A 16,749-nucleotide genomic window follows, 5' to 3' on the forward strand; every position below is an offset into this window, starting at 1 on the left:
TCCTCCTCCCATCCTCCCATCCCCCCATCCTCCTCCCATCCTCCCATTCTCCCATCCCCCATCCTCCCATCCTCCTATCCTCTTCCCATCCTCCCATCCCCCATCCTCCTCCCATTCTCCCATCCCCCCATACTCCTCCCATCCTCCCATACTCCCATCCCCCATCCTCCCATCCTCCTCCCATCCTCCCATCCTACTCCCATCCTCCCATCCCCTTCCCATCCTCCCATCCCCCTATCTTCCTCCCATCTTCCCACCCTCCCCCCATCCTCTGATCCTCCCATCCTCCATGCCTGTGCCCGGGGCCCTGGGCCTCTGGACCGAGCTCTCCGGGGGTTCTTCAGTCACTGTGGAAGCTGCCCTTCCTACCTTGGTGGAGAAGCAGAGAGCTGAGGTCAGCTGCAAGATGGAGGTCATTCAGCGGGTGCCTCACACCTGCTCAGGGTGCTGGGGCTACAACTAGAAGGGCCTGAGGGCTGAGCCCTCCTGAGTGTGCGTTTGGGGCGGGCTAGGCCGGTGGGAAGGAACCAGCACTTGGGGCTGACTTTCTGAGACGCTGTCCACGGTCTGGCAGAAGACAGTCACTGTGTGTCTAGGAAGGCACTGCTAGAGCCCATGTACAGGTGGGGAAACTGAGGCATAGGTGAGCAGAAACTTGCCAGGAGCAGGGCTCTGCGTCCAGACTGCCTGGGCTCCGGCCCTGGGGAGACGCCGGGAGCTCCTGCTTCAGCCCAGCAGCCACCCAGGACGCCGCCCCCAGAGCCTGGTTCCACCTCCAGCTTCGCCCGGGCCTGTGCACGCGAAGCCGCTGCTCCTTGGCCGTGGTCTACCCGGCCCAGGGTGGAGGGATGCTGGCGCTCTTCCCAGTCTCTCCTCGTCCGCCCCATCCCTCCTCCCTTCTCTTGTTTCCTCACTGGGCTCAGCCCTTCGCTGATGTCGCTCTGTCTCTGCCCCTGTCTGTCTCCCCATCTCACCGTCTCTGTCTCTCTCTCCATCTCTGTCTCTGTCTGTCTCTGTCCCCCTTTCTCTCAAGGACAACCTCCCACAGGCGGATGGGGGAGAAAAAGGGTGGGGGAAGGGAGTTCATCCAGGGGTGAGCAGTTGGGATGGGTGGTGGACGATCGTGGAGAGACTCTTGTCCTGGCTGCTCCCTGATCCCATGGAGCTGGCCTTGGTTGAGTGGCCCTCCTGCCCATGTCCCCATCAGCATCAGGGGGTCAGGATGGGCTGAGCTCCAGGCCCCAGGCACAGGGCTCCGTCCCAAGGAGAGGCGGCGGCAGACAGGGCCCCACAAAGACCGTCTGTGTTTCCTCCCACAGCTGGACCTTTCACGTCCGCCTTCTTCAACCCCGCCCTGGCCACCTCGGTCACCTTCCCCTGCTCGGGGCTCACCCTGCTGGAGTGCACCCAGGTGTACTGGCTGGGTCCTCTGACAGGTAAGGGTCGCTGCGGGCAGCAGACAAGGCCAGCCGTGGACGGTGACTTGGGGAGGACTCACGAAGCGTTCCTGGTGGACATGCCTGTGGTCTAGTTCACTGGTGGGGAGCCGGTTCAGGGGCTGCTTGCACTCGTCAAGGCGAGTGCTCAGAAACGTAGGTGTCTGGGCCATGCTCTCTCTAAGGGCCGATGGGGCCCCTCCCTGAGCTCCTGGCCTCTGGTGCTGGCTGTCAGTCCTGGGCATCTCTTGGCTTGTGGCCACACCTCTCCAATCTCTGCCCGTCCTCATGTGGCCTCCGCTGTGAGTCTGTCTGTCTCCACTGCTCCTCGTAGAAGGACACCAGCCACACTGGAGTTAGGTCCACTCTTCTCCAGAGTGACCTCATCAGTTTAACTACTTACATTTACAAAGATCCTATTTTAAATAAGGTCACATTTTGAGGTTCTGGGAAGGACATGAATTCAGGGGGGACTCCATTCAACCTGATACAGCCTCTGACTCCGTAACTGCCGTCATGATGTCCAAAGCCATTAGGGTTCCCTTTGGAGGACTCACAGGGGTGAGGGGGGAAGAGGCTGGGAGGGCAGCACACCCTCTGTGCGCATGCCCACTTTGTCCCTGTTCGGGGAGGGGACTCCCACCCTTGGGGTGCTCCTGCACAGCCTCTCTGCCTCCCGCCAGTGTCGGGATGGGGACCGCCAAGGCCGTTTCCATAGGAACAGGGCTCCGGGATGCTGAGCTTCTCACACACAGGGCAGCGCACCCTGCAGGTCAGCACCGGGCACATCCCACCTCCAGGGGACCTGGGATGCACCCTGCTGGAACTTTGGGATTCTGTGGACCGAAACGGGTTGCCTTTCAGCCGTCCACATGCTGGCTGAGGATTCTGCTCCCTGGGTCCCACTCACGTTTGTCATCCCCTGGCTGTTCAGTCTCCTTGGCATTTCTTTCCCCGCTGGTGGGCTGATGCCGTTTACTGAATCTCTTGTCTGTTTAGAGCAGTTGGGCCTGGGAAGTGGGGGTGGCTCCCCGGGCCGTGACTCTCCACGTGTGCCCAGATGACCCTGAGCAAGTCACTCACCTCCCTGGGATGTCCCTCCTCCGTAGCAGGGGTGGTCCCAGCATCCCACTCAAGGTAAAGGAGGTGCGGCAAGCGAAGCATGGGCATGTGTGGGCCCAGGGGCCATTCTCAGAAGCACAGCAGCTGGGGTGTCCATGGAGGCCACCCCTGAACTTAATGGGGCCCACACATTGCAGTTTGAGTCCTTAAAGGGTTCACATGAAACTTAGAGATAATGTGCTCCCCTCTCCTGCCGTGGCAAACACCTTCCCAATGACCCGGGCAGCCAGGAGGGAATTCAGGATTCTCTGCTCTGCGAGTTCAGGAAAGAACCTAGGAACCAGGGGCCAGGCCCTGCCCCTGCCCTCAGCCCCCCTGCTCTCTCCCCCCTCGGTCCTCACCTCTACTCTTGCCCACACCCCCTAAACAGCCATTCATACAGATGACAGGTCACCTTCAGGAGGCAGCCCTGGGAAGAAGGAACAGGCTGTGCACGTGGCTCAGGACATTGGTGCAGGGAATGCTGAGCCCGGGGCCCCAGAGTGTGGTCTGGGGTCTGGGAGTCGTGGTCTGGGAGTCGGCCCCTGGGGAAGAGCTAGGTAAGGGCTCCCTGGTAGAGACGGGCAGGCTCGCCCAGGTCCCGGCTGCAGGATCCCCCGTCACACGGATGGTCTGGGGTCAGCACCCAGTGCGCCTGCCGGGCCCCGTGGTCTGACCCTCGGTTCCTCGCAGGCCCGGTCCTGGCTGTCGTGTGGTACCCTGGCCGCCTTCCTCGCCTTTTCCAGAGAAACCTGTTGTACAACCAGAAGAACAAGTACCGGACTCCTAGAGGGAAGCGGAGCCCGGGGCTGAGAGATACCCGACGCCTGCAGAGGGGTACAGAAGCCGGGAGCCCACACGGAGCGGGTGGGGCGGCAGCTGCCGGGCTCCAGCTGAGCCGGCACAGTCCCGGTGAGCGGCCCTGGCTGGACCCTGGGACCCCTCCGAGCTGAGGGGGGACGAGACCGCACCACTTCCTCCCCGGAAACCATTTGTCCATAAACCATTCCTGAGACCTGCCTGTCTCCCTGGCCTGACAGAGGCTTCTGGAAGGGCAGGCAGGGGTGACACCAGTCCACAAGGGAGGCTGGTCTGAGTCACCTCTATGTCCCACAAGGTGTCTTTTGCCTCTTCTTTTCAGAATTAGAACCAAAGGTAAGACCCGGGAGGGAAAGCAAGAGGTCCAGTGTGCGTCCCCCTGGTCCTGGGAAGACCCGAGCGGAGCAGTTTGCGCCGATGGTGCTAGCTGTCCTGAGAGACAGGAAACAGGGAGGTCCTGGGTGAGCTCTGCCCTCGTGTGGTGGCCATGTCTCCCTGCACCAGCTTCCCGGGGGATGGGAGAGAAAGAAGCCTCCCCCACCCCACTTCCTGTGGCTGCCCCTTCACCCCCTTTAAATCCTCTCCCCACCCACCCGGCAGTGAGGGTGCTCCGTCTGGGCCCCAGCCCCTCCTTGGAGTGGCCACCCTGGGAGGGGTGAGCAGGCCCCCCACAGCCAGCCCGGTGTAGCTTCCGCAGGGCCTGATGGGGCTTCACGGAGGCTTCTAGAAGGAGGACCATGAGCACACAGGGGTGGTACTGGGATGGGGGGCCGACCAGCTCCTTTCCAAGGGAGTCTGTGTGGGATGGGGGGCTGGGGGACGATAGCAGAGGTCGCAGCCCCAGGAAAGAGGAGAGGTTCCTCAGGGGGACCCGAGACCACAGGCCAACAGCACATCCCTCCCCATAGAACGTCCTCGCGGCCTCTGCACAAACACTTCCAGGTCAGAAGCTTCCGGTGCTCCCACAGCAAATTTAACCAGCAAATTAGTATAAGAAAAGCAAACGTGTGGACATTGCAATAAAGTATATCAGCAAATTATTAGAATTCTTGGAGTTTGGGATCTTTATTTTGGAAAACTTTAACATTGTAAAGCAAATTCCACAAGCTTGGACGCACACATTAAATTTAAGGAACACTGCATTTGATGGAAAAGAACACAATTTTCATACAAAGCTTTGATGAACCTATTACTAACATGGAAGACAACTTAAAAACTACTGAAAAAAAAAGTTTAACATGAAGGAGGCAAGAGTGGTTCAATATTGGGCTGTTCTTTAATATAATTCACCTTATTAATTGAGGAATGAAATCATACAGTCATCTCCACTGACACTTAAAAGGCATCTGGGAAAATACGACATCCATTCCCTGTCCAAAAAGGAGCTAACCTTAGAAGGTGATGGACCATTTCTTAGTCACACACGCAGTGCGCGCGCACGACGGCACCGCGCTCGGTGGGCACAGACCACAGACGTTCTGGCTGAGTCAGAAAGACAGCCAGGCGTCCACGTCCCACCGAGGGGGGCGCCCGAGACACGAGCTGATGCAACTGGACGGGAGGAAACAATGAGAGGAAGAGCAGTCCTATTTGCAGATCATAGGATAGTGATACAGGAAACAGTGCAAAATCTGACATGAGCTGTAACAGCTCGTTAATGCAGCAGAAGGCAACATTAACAGGCGGAAGAAATCCAGTGGGCTTCACGGAGCCAGCAACCAGCAGAGAGGTGACAATGACGCAAAGCTATCAAGTGCTTAGCAATACATTTAACGAAGAAGGCACGATGCCTGGTTCCAATGAAAATTTTTTAAAATTCCTGAAAGACTTGAAAATAGGGAAAGTCATGGGACACCCGGGTGGCTCAGTTGATTAAACCTCTGCCTTCAGCTCAGGTCATGGTCCCAGGGTCCTGGGATCGAGCCCCGCATCAGGCTCCCTGCTCCGTGGGGAGCCTGCTTCTCTCTCTGCCGCTCCCCCTGCTTGTGCTCTCTCTCTCTTTCTCACACAAATAAATAAAATCTTTAAAAAAAAAAAAGAAAAAATAGGGAAAGTCACTCTTTGCTCTTAGATAGGATATCCCAACATCCTAAAGATGTCCATTCTCCCCAAGTTAATATATAAATGTTAATAATACAATAATAATAAACTTACTAGCATAAAATTATATAATATAGAATTATAAATATATAATAGTAATAAAAATAATAAATAATAAAAGCCAAAGTTGTTCTTATGCTAAACACCAGATTCTAAGATTAGTACGAAAAAAATAAGCAAGCCGGAACAGCTAAGAAAGGCCCACACAGGACACACATGGGAGGCGGGCCTGGCCGTGTGGGGTCATCAAACACAACCCACACCCTCTGCAGGCAGAGGAAGTGCTACTGGCCGGTGGGCGGAGGGGGCTGTCCACAGCCAGGCCCAAGGACGGAGGACACGTAGTGTCTGAGCGTGGCCCCTCGCGTCACTGGGTAGCAGGCAGGCATCTCGGTAAGCAGTGCTGGGACCAGGTCACAGGATGAGATCTGTACCTGGCACCAGAGTAAAATCCCAGAAGGGACTCAAAAGCCACCAGAGACCCACCTGTGAAAACTTGAAAACATGGGTAAAGTTCTTTCTAAACGTGGGAGTAGGGGAGATCTTTCTAACCAGGACAGAAAATCCAGAAGCAGTGAAAAGCATCGATTCCTCTAACGACCCCTAATAAACCCGACACTGGCGTAGGTGGCCACGTCGTAACGAAGTCAAACGACAAACGGCAAACTAGGAAAAAAACAGTTTGCAACCTTGGTCCCAGATGAAGGGTAAAGACTAATGTGCAAAGAACTCTCTAAAAAATATTTTCAAAAACAGGAAAAAAAGCAAAACATGAACAGAGGATTCACAGAAAAAGGTACACGAATGGACTTTGACGCCCAGCAGCATCGCTCACGGTAAGAGGAACACAGACCGCATCAGGCACCAATTCTCCCCGCCCAGGCGGCCACACATTCAAAACCCCAAAGCTTCTCTGCACAGAGACGTCGGGCCCCCGGGAGCACGCATGCCCTGCGGAGCGGCCAGGAGCCTGGCGGGAGGACACAGCATCTGCATTCAGACAAAATCTCACCCCAGGCCGGTCATCACTTAGGAGCTGCAGGACATGACCCACCCCTTCCCCGGGGCCCAGCCTGGGAGCAGGCCTGGGCTGTTGAGGGAAGGGACAGGCTGCCTCTCTCTAGCGGAAGCCGGTCCCCACCAGCCGAAGAGAGGCCCAGGGGGCTCCTGAACATCTGTTGCATCCTTCAAGGGGACAGACCAAAGCCCAGGTGGCCCTCAGTGCCTCCTGGCCCAAGCCGGGCTCACCGTCCCGGCCCCAAACCCCAGAGGCAGCACTCTCTCCTAGCAACCCTGCTGGGGCTGGGGCTTTCACACAGACCCCGAAGCCGCTGTGGCTGCCCTGGACCCTGCATGCAGCTCTGGGCTGGGCCCCGCAGGGCACAGTGGGACCAGCCCCGGGCCTGCCCAGGTGGACAGCCAGGCAAGCAGCTCTTGCCTGGGAGCACGTTAGCACCTGAGGGTCACAGCGGGAAGGCTTGGGCCATCTTACGGGCCCCCACTGAGCTCACCCAATCAGGATCCCCACTGAGCTCACCCAATCAGGATCGGTGGAAGGGGGCATCAGCGTGCCTTCTAATTTACATTATTAGGTAGGGGAAGCATTCCCTGGTCCCACGGTCCCACACAGCATCTGTCCCCCCAGCACATTCGGGGGCGGCAGATACAAGCCCTTCACATCAACGTTCCAGTTTTCATCAGAAGTTCCCCTCAGTGCCAACCCCCCTCACATTCCCAGACCCCTCTCCACCCCGTCCGCCTTCAGCTGCTGCTGAATCGGTGCGTGGGGCTCCCGTGCCCAAGAGTCCCCAAAGTGAGTCCCTCCGAGCTGCCCCACCTTCCCCTGAGCCTGCTTCTGAAGATGCGGGACCACAGTCAGACCCCTTTCTTTCTACTGAAATGGTTTTGATTTTCTCTTTTGGTGTTATTGCTATTAAATGACCATTCACGGCTCACATGGGAACCTCTTAGATTATAATTCTTAGACGATGTGCTAGAGCTGCAGGTGACTCTCACGAGTGCTTCCGCGTCATTCTGTTTGTGGGGAGTGTGCTTACGGTATTTCGTTGTTGCTAACACACGTAATCAAACAACCCAGAAACACAGCCAGATTTTTATCTTCTAAAATAAATCCAATTGTTTTTTCTCTTTTGGTTTTATTGCTATTATTAAGTGTCTGTACAATGTCCCAGAGACCTGATAAGATGGTAATTTCAGGGTAGTGTTTTATAAATGTACATTCTACACACGTGGATCTTATTAGTAAATAGTTTCCATCTTATGTGATTTCCAGACAGTGCAAGTAGACTAGTCTCACTGCTGTTCAATATGTCTCTTCTCTTGATCCGGAATCTGGGATACGTGGTCTCTCATCTAGAGCAAGTTTGGTTTTCTCTCGTTTGGACTCACTGCTGTGGTTAAGGGACTCTGCGATCCCTCGAAGTGAAGCTGGACAGAATGGGAATTCTGGGGACAGCGATGTGTACGAGGGGCGCCCTGTCCCTTCCCGCGGTTCTGGACCCAAGGACGGTATTTGGGGGCGCCCGGCTCTCAAGGCTGCGAAGAGGAACATGGGTGTGGACCAAGAGATGCATTTGCTCTGACAGGAGACTAACAGGTTCAACTAACAAAATTCAGGTGAAAAAAGTTTGGGAACGCTGTTAGGGCAGATCACCCTCACCTTCAGCACTCACGGCTCGAGCGTGTGTGCGGCTGCGGGAGGCCTGCCCCGTGGACGGGCCGCCTCCGCCCTTCGCCCCGAGATCCAGCTCCCGATGAGGATTTTCCTCCACAAGCAGCCCACCCCCACCCTTGTTTCTGGGGGCCCCCCTCCCCCCCGCCCCACTCTGACGCTGATCAGCATCTCTCAGGACCCGGTGCCCAGAGCACACTTTGGGGGCTCCTGCAGAGGAGATGGGGCCAGGGGGGTGTCCAACGGGGACCTGAGCTCAGCCGTGACCCCGAGGGCAGGGGTGGGCTCGCTCTCCTCCAGCCAACCTCCCTGAACCTCCTGTGCGGAAACAGCGGGAAGGAACCTCACCAGGGGAAGTGCCCCAGGCAGCCCTGAACAGAGGTCATGGGTCAAACCCGCCCCTCTTCAGCCAGGCCAGCCTCAGGCAAATTATGAAGGCGACCAAGATTTTGCAGGATCCCCGACCCCCTTCCCTGCTCCCTGGTGCTTGGTTTGGAAAGGACCTCAGAGGTCAATGGCATCCTTACCCCGTCCCTGGCCACCTCTGACCTCAGCCACGGCCTGGCCAGCCCCGGTGACAGTGGGAGCTGATGACTGTGGGCAGTTTAGACCTCGGCAGGGCAGGGCAGGGCCTGGGGACACAGACCACGTGGAAGGCCTGCCTGCACGCTTGACCTTGGGCATCATGGCCCCCGCTCGGCTCAGCTGCCCACCAGCATGGCCATCAGCAGGCCAGGGAGGTCTGGCGGGGGCCGGGGGCCCGATGCGGGGGGTCCAGCTGTCCTTTACTCCTCAGAGCACTGTCAGAACACGTCACTGCCAGGGACAAGGGTCCACACCACCTGGAGGGATGGCAGGCCTCCTTCCCAACTCTACAAGGATGGCTGCCCCTGAATGAGGGGCTCTGTCCACCTGTAATCCAGACATACTTTTCAGTGGCCCAAGGAAGTGGTGAGATGGCTCGTCCATGTAGGGCGCCCAGAACAGAGTCTGGCACCAGACAACGCCATCCACATGGGCCACTGAGATGGTCCCGCTGAGCAGGATTCCCATTTCCTCCCTGGTCTGAGTGTTCCGTCCGGCTGCTTCTGGGAGCCTTGGGACATCTGCCGCAGCGTCGTGCTTCCCTGCCTGCCCCATGCCCCCTGTGCAGCGTATGGCCAGGCTAACCTAAAAAACAAATGACGTCCTGAGATCCCACTGCTGAAAGCCCCGTGTTGCACAGATACTCAGATCCGCCCCCCATCCCCCACCCCCCATCCCCCACCCACCCCTGGTCATGCAAGCGCTGCGCTCTGGGCTCTTCCCTGGGTGGAGCGGGTCACCCCAGAAACCCTCACCACTCCCCGTTTATCCTACCGGCCCCCCGCTGCTCCACTCCAGGGTGGCTCCCCAGGACGGCAGGCCTACGTTCCTGTAGCTGGACCCTTGTCTGTCCCGCTGTTTCCGTACCACTCGCCCCTGTGATTGTACTTGGAACCAGTCGACATACGCTTAACAGCTGTTCCTTCAAATACTTCGAAAGGTAGAGTCCCGTCCCCAGGTCACACTTGACACTTAAATTTCCCTCGTATTTTCATCCCAAACCTCAACGTTGGAAAATTGGACTTTACCCTAAAGGAACCCAATACTTGTACTGAGCTGCCCCCGGGGAGAGGGAGCTCGGGGGTGCCCCGTGCTACCAGCGTCCCTGTGCCGGGGTGGGCATCCGGGCAGAAGTCCAGGGGCTGCCACCTCCACCCAGAAGACCTGCCACCCTTGGGCCCCTGCCGCAGCTCCGGGAGATCCTTCCGTTCCAGGGCCGTGGGGAACGGGCTCACGGAAGAAGCCGCCCGCGTCTGCAGCCCGCCCGCCATCGCCCGCCGGGTCCTGGGCACGCTGCCGCCCCATCAGGAGAGCTTTGTTGGCACATGACCTTGCCCACTGGCGTTGCCCACCCAGAGTTGCGGGCGGAGCCGGCGAGGGCCAAAGGAGATTGAAAATATGAACTCTGACCCTTTGTAGGAAAGTGTGCTGACCATTGGCCTCCCTCGGCTTTGTGGCCCGTGGCCGTGGCCCGTGGCTGGCGGGCACTTCGCGGCTGATGACTGCCTGCACCGCTGCTGCCCCCGGGCCCGGGCCGCCTTGCCACAGAGCAGATGCCCACGAAGGGCGGCGGCGACGCCACAGACATCTGGTCTCACGTGCCCACGGGCAGAGGGGTGGCGAGAGAGAAAAGCGGCCCCCCTCTGCCGAGCCGTCGCGGTCCCCGGTGCTGCAGGCGACCCCACGGAATGTCAGCCTTCGCGGAGGGGTCTCCATGTCTGGGAGGAAAACGAGACAAGGATAGGCGGCCCCGGCCAGCATGACCCGGCGTCGCCCACCGGCCCACGCGGACGACCGCTTCTTGTTGTCCACTGAGGGCGGCAGCCAGCCTCACGCCACCCACCTTCCCGGCCGAGGGCTGGAGAGGAGACGCCGTTGGGCTGCCCCGCCATCCGCAAGCTCTTGCCCACCCCACCCTGCCCTAAATCACTCCCACAGCCCCAATCCTCTGCTGAGTCCTTCCTTGGTGCCCGCAGCTGAGAGGCCCCCGTTGGCCCGGTTTTTCCTGGGATGCGCCCCCCCACCCCTCCCAATCCACCACAGCAGTAAACCATCCTCCTGGGCTTTGGCTGCAGCCTGCACATAGGTGGCTGTTTTATCAAAGGAACCCCCACTGCATACTGTGGGTGGCCACCCCTCCCTCTAACAGCTTCTCGCATCCAGTCCACGGCAGCCCTGTCGCGGGGCTCTCCAGGCCCGGCCACACTTCCCCAAGTCTGAGGCAGAGCCGCTCCGCATTTTGGCAGGGAGATGGTGACCAGCTGGCCAGCCTCTTGGACTGACCTCAATGTCACGGACAGAGGGACCAAAGCCTGCAATGCCTGGACCCACAGGGCCTCCCAGCAAGTGCAGAGGCTGTTTCTCAGAGCCACTCAAAGAGAGAGCACGGGCAGGATGGGCCTGCCCTGTCCTCTGCTTATGTGAGCTGTTTGGAGGATTCCTAGGAATCCTGTGGATGGCTAAGGGAGTGCCCACGAAGGCCCCCTATTGTCCCCGGCTCAGGAGTCACCCCAGGAGTCCTGGCCTGGTCCCACAGATGGTGCTATGGCTTGGACTCCCAGGGCTGGACCAGGGAGAGGGCAGCTCCTCAGCCCTGTGATCTAGGGCTTGGGGCGGAGCAGGGGGTCGGTGGGGGGCGGGGGGCTGGGGCAGGCACCAAGGCCAGGCTTCAAAGCACAGATGTAAGCTTTAAATACTTAGACAAGCATGTGGGTCTCCACCTGTGGTCATGTCTGATGTGGGAAACAGAGGCAGAAGAAAAATTACTAAATGTCCTTCCTACCCACAGCCCATGGACAAGTCCTCGAACCAGGCAGAGTGGCCTTCCTCTAGGGACTCACCTGTCTCGATGTTGATACTTTGCTAAGGGCAAAAGACAACCTTACCTTGACCCCTAGGATCCTGTAAGTCCACTTTAAAACATAAAAATTCCTTTGGAAACTTCCTTTATCTCTACCCACCAAGATACATGTTGGCAATCATCCCCCGAGCACATGACCCACCGATATACATCTGAAGGGTCTCATGACTCAGGTTTTATTAGACGGTAATAAATGACCTTTTCCCAACAATAGCTAGCCCCCTCGGGATCCTGGAAACCTCGTTGCCAAAATACATGGGAGGTTTACACTGTCCCTAACCCCCTCCCAACTTGAAAGCATATAATGGGCCTCATGACCCCGGTGCAGCTCTTCCCACCCACAGATCCTGTCCCCGCGCTTTCATAAAACCACCTGTTTGCACCAAAGACATCTCAAGAATTCTTTCTTGGCCGTAAGCTTCGAAACCTAACGTCTTTCCTACATCAATGTCCTGGGCTTCACAAATGTTAGAGGTGACCCAGGATCTGAGGGTCCTCAGGCTACAAGCGAGAACACTGAGGCAAAGAGGAAACAGGCTGGTAAGCGCGCCCCCTGAATTTGCACTCCTGCAGCCGGGATCAAGGACCACATTCTCTTTTTTTTTTTCTAATTTTATTTTATTATGTTTGCTGGACCAAGAGCCATCCTGCACAGGCTCACTGGGCTCCTGGGCAGAGGCCAACAGGGCAGTGGCAGGCAGGCTTCCAGAGGCTGCGGTGGGCTGAGAAGGGGGCAGCTAGGAGTAAAAATTGGAGAGGCGAGAGGGGTGTGGCAAGTGGGAACCTCGGTTAGCGTGTCCGGTGGCCAGCAGGGGGAGCGCTCGTGCCCAGCACTGGTTGTCAACGGCAGACCCAACAGGTGACAATGCAAATTGACCAGAAAGAACACTAATACAAGAAGAAAATAGTTTTATTCAAGCCCAGATTAGGACAGCTGCCCGGGAAACACGATCTTCACAGGGAAGAAAGTGTTCCAGACAATGAACAGTTTTTACAAGGCTTATATACCTTTTTACCTAAAGAGCCACAAATCAGTAGGTCAGAGGTACAGTCTTGTAAAAGTTCAAAAAGATTATAGACTAACACATGGGCCGGAATCATGAGTTTTAAGGTCAAGGAATGCCGGGAGGAGCAGCACGGATCCCTGTGTTAAGGACGAGATGGTTTGCCTTTAGGCTACTCACTTACAAAGCAGGTGTACCAAGGATGCTTGGTGGGCCTTAACGGGGTGCTGGAGAAGTGGGTGAGCCCATGTGCCTCCCACGTGTTTGCCAACAGCTGGAGCCCCAAGGAGCAAGAGCCCTACCTCTCTGGACCACCACACGCATCTCCCCAGAGTGGGACTTGGGCTCCCTGGGTGAAGGGCAGCACTGGCCGGGGAGGGAGGCCGCACCAGTGGGCTCAGAGGGGGTGGCTGCCTCCCTGAGCCAGACTGCACCGCTGCCCTGAGGGTGCTTGGACAGGTGGAGATGGAGGATCGGGCCTCCATGGGTCGCTCCCGCTCAGCGTTCTCTTCCAAGGCCCCACAGGCCAGTCTGCAGAGAGGGAGCACCCCCAGCCCATCAGGAGAGCAGTGGGATCCCCTTTCAGGGGCCCTTTCCCCGTGCACTGGTGGTCAGGGTCAGACCAGGTAGGGTGGACTTTATGCCCTATGATTTCTGTGTGTGGGGAGGGGGAGATGCGGCCCAGGCCTGACTTCCCCCGTCAGCCAGCTGGCTGCCCCAAGAGGACGGAGGGGCCGTGACTGTGGCTGCACTCCTGGCACCGCAAGAAGCTCTACACGTGGGCCACGGACAGGACAGCTGCTGGAGCGGTGGCCATGGGCAGTGATGCCACCGTCAGCCTTGGCCACACAGACGGCCTCTCTGGCGGCCCGCCGACCGGAACAAGTGTGTGTTGCCGGTGGGGGGGCAGGTGAGCCTCTGCCAGAGGTCGGGAGGCCGGGGAGGCCCCGTGAGCCCGGGGCTGCAGGCAGCAGAAGGCCAGGGCACTGGTGCACCCGCAGAATGGGACTGGCCACCGTGCGGGTGCAGGGCCTGCTGCTTTGTCTGAGTCAGGACGCGCATCTCCGTCACCTGGAAGCTGGTGGCACTGCAGCTGACAGGTCCAGCTGGGGCACAGCCTGGAGGCCAGCTGCTCTCATTCTGCCCGTGTGGCCAGGGGCACGCCCAGGAGGGCCCACAGACTGCCCCGCCAGGCAGACGGCTCTGAGGAGGCCGGGGCAGGTGGCAGGGGTGGGTGGGAGAGGGAGAGGGGAGAGGAGCAGGGTGGGGGGAAGGGGACAGGGGTCTGGGTCTCCCATTCTCCCTCTGGTCACCTGAGGCTCTTGGGAGCACCTCCTTCTGCTTCCTCGGGCCCAGTTTGGGGACCCCAGTCTCCAGCAAGAGTCCCTCAGGGCCGTCTCCTGCCTCCGCTTCTCAGTGGAGGTGTTTGTGCTGATCCTGAAACTCCATTCCCAGCTATGCCCTCGGGCCCCAGCCCAGTGGACACATCCTGACGGCCAAGTGTTGTGGGGAGAGCCCCTCCTGTCCCCCGCTAACAGAGCGGCCATCAGGCCCCTCAGCTCAGCCTGCAGGTGTCCACGGGCCTGGCCCAGAGTGGGAGGATGGGGGCTGCCAGTGGTGCTGGGAGGTGTGAAGTGTGTGGCGGGACAAGGGGCCCCGAGAAGCACCCCAAAAGTAAGGACTGGACCTCTTTGATGCTCTTCAGAAACACAACTGAACATTTTTTACAAAGGAATGTCTTTGAACTTAATTAGCGGCTGTATCTCTGTAAACATCCCTACACTTAGAGCCTGGCGTCCCTCAGCCCTGGGATCTAGGGGGTTCTGTCTGCAGTGGTTACAGACCTGAAGAGAGACCTTGGAACTTTGATAGATTTTGGTGTCTAATCATAATCTATAGGTGACACAGAAAAATGTGGTTTTTTAAACACCCTCCTCAGTACTTGCCAAGGAGTGCTACCTGGGTACTCAGAGGGTCCTTCCCTTCCTGAGCACCCGCAGGGGTGGAGCAGAGAGGTTGGAGGTCAGCCTGGCGTAGGTCAGGGTCACCCTGCATCCTGGAGCTTGAGGGCTGAGGTTGGGGGAGGGGGTGCACGCTGCGAAGGAAGCAGCCCAAGGGGCTAAGCCAGTAGAGCTGGGAGAAGAAAGATCTGGTGGCGATCTGGTGGTGATCCTTTAATTCCTTGCTTAAATTCTCCTTGCTGAGCAATAGCCCCATCTCCAGGACTCATAAATCCAAAGTCACACTGTGAGCAGGGAGGCTCCTTGTGGATGCCATGGAGGAGGGGAAAGAGTTGCCTTGTGGGGGACCCGGGGGGCCCTGAGCTGCCTGCTGCAGGGCCGTGTGTGGGGCCCGTCCTGCATCGCTCTCCTCAGCTGCCCCCCGCCCCCCGCGGACGGCCAGGTCAGGGTGGTCACCTGCAGGAGCGCCCCGCATCCATCCCCGGAAAGGCCAGGGCATTCTGAGGATGGCCCCCACCTCTTCCTGGAATTCTGTGGCCACAAAATAGTAGCTGATGGCATCCAGGCAGCAGTTGGCGTTGGCCATGCGGGCGGCCACCTGGATGAAGTCAGTGACGCTCTGGACGGTGGGGCAGGCTGCACTTGTCCACTTGGCCACAAGCTTGGCCATCAAGGCCACGTGCAGTGGGAGGAAACAGAGCACGAAGGTGGCCAGGTTGGTGGCCACTACACGGAGGGCTTTGAGGATGCGGCCGGCCTCCTGGGGCGGAGCCCGCGTGAGTCCGCCGAGCAGATGCCAGAGCACCTGCCCCGAGCAGAAGCTGAGGATGAGCAGTGAGAGGAAGAAGAACAGCAGGGAGAAGGCAAGGGTCTTGGTGCCCCGGCTATGTCCCTGCCTGAAGCAGAAGTTCTCGTCTGCAGGGAGCAAGGACGCTACCAGGGCCACAGTCCCAAAGACCAGCAGCCAGAGGGCCAGGCAGGTGAGGGCGGCCTGGCGGGGGCTGCGCCAGGCCCGGGCCCGCAGGGGAAAGCGCAGGGCGGTGTAGCGGTCCACGGCGATGGCCGTGATGAGGCCCATGCTCATGTAGGTGTTGACATAGTAGAAGCTCTGCAGAACCCTGCACACAGGGCCCTCCCGGTCCCCCTGCTCCTGGCCCAGCGTGTGCAGGACTCCGGGCAGGCTCAGCAGCAGCAGGAAGTCGGCCGCCACCAGGTTGGCCATGTAGACGCGGGTCTCCGTCCACCTGCGCAGGCGGCAGCAGAACACCCAGAGCCCGAGGCCGTTGAGCGGCAGCCCCAGAGCCAAGATGAAGCAGATGGAGACCCTGGTGACCTGGGACAGGACGCGCCCGCCCGGGCCAGGTATGCAGCCATGAGAGCTGTTCCCGGAGGCCATCAGCGTGCACGGCCTGACAGGCGGTGGGGAGCCGGTGGGGGCTCTGGTGACCAGCTTCACCTGGGGGCAGGGAGGGAAATGCTGCTGTGGTCCCGCCCCTCCTCTACCACCCTGCTCTCTGTCTCCCCCCCCCCCCCCTTCCCCCACTTCCAGTTACAGCCCCAAGGCCTCCCTCTCTTGACCCCAAGAAGCTCCACTGAGGCCACCTCCCCTGCCCCGTCCAGAGGGACTAGATTCCAGGGTGTGGACAGTGGCCCCCTGCCATGGAAGGGAGCTCTGTGGGGGCTCCTCTCTGGGCTTCTCCACCAGAGGCTTTAGCTCAGCCCAAGACCTCTGCCACTTTACTGCCCTCCCCCACCCCCTGACATCCTGTGGCCCTGTCCAAGGACCATCGGCCCATGGCCCATGGAGTGGGGCCCCCGCTCCCCTCTGGCAGGGGCCACAGGCCAGTCTGCAGAGAGGGAGCACCCCCGGCCCATCAGGAGAGCAGTGGGATCCCCAGGCTGACCCTGTCTTCTCTCCTGACTTTCTGTTGGTCTCCCTGCTTCTGTGTCTGTGTGTCTCCCTCATCCCAGCCACCCCTCTCTGCCCTCCCTCTCACTGTCTACCCTCCTCCTTGGGGCCCTCCTTTCCCCTTCTTCCCACCAAAAGCTCTCCCCCTACCTTACCCCCATCTCCCCCATTCTCTCTCTTCCTCCTTCTCTACCTCTGTCCCCCACTGCCCCATCTCTGTCCCGCCGGCTCTACCTCTGTCCCCCACTGCCCCCCACTGTCTCCCCATCTCTGTCCCCCCCC

General features: G+C 58.9%; 2 protein-coding genes across 2 annotated transcripts in view; one reads left to right on the forward strand and one right to left on the reverse strand.

Moving 5' to 3' along the window:
* Window positions 1-10,062, forward strand: part of AQP12B (aquaporin 12B) — an 11,481-nt gene extending 1,419 nt beyond the window's left edge. The window contains 4 exon segments of the mRNA XM_032413144.1: window positions 1,320-1,436; window positions 3,231-3,356; window positions 3,359-3,404; window positions 9,948-10,062. Of these exon segments, the coding sequence (XP_032269035.1) occupies window positions 1,320-1,436; window positions 3,231-3,356; window positions 3,359-3,404; window positions 9,948-10,062 (404 nt within the window).
* Window positions 10,063-11,511: 1,449 nt separating this feature from the next.
* Window positions 11,512-15,954, reverse strand: LOC116637604 (G-protein coupled receptor 35-like). Its single transcript, XM_032413153.1, has 2 exons — window positions 15,076-15,954; window positions 11,512-11,595 (listed from the first exon to the last, which is right to left on the reverse strand). Exons 1-2 carry the CDS (start codon window positions 15,952-15,954, stop codon window positions 11,512-11,514), a joined length of 963 nt encoding a protein of 320 aa, XP_032269044.1.
* Between the last annotated feature and the right edge of the window lie 795 nt (window positions 15,955-16,749).

This window comes from Phoca vitulina, unplaced genomic scaffold, assembly GCF_004348235.1.
Source record: "Phoca vitulina isolate PV1807 unplaced genomic scaffold, GSC_HSeal_1.0 scaffold1, whole genome shotgun sequence".
Lineage (NCBI taxonomy): Eukaryota > Metazoa > Chordata > Mammalia > Carnivora > Phocidae > Phoca > Phoca vitulina.

Coding starts and splice junctions, on each gene's coding strand:
- LOC116637604 (XM_032413153.1), bottom strand. CDS start 15,954: ATGGCCTCCGGGAACAGCTCTCATGGCTGCATACCTGGCCCGGGCGGG. Junction 11,596..15,075: donor CCACAGAATTCCAGGAAGAG/GTGGGGGCCATC, acceptor TTTTGCCCTTAG/CAAAGTATCAACATCGAGAC.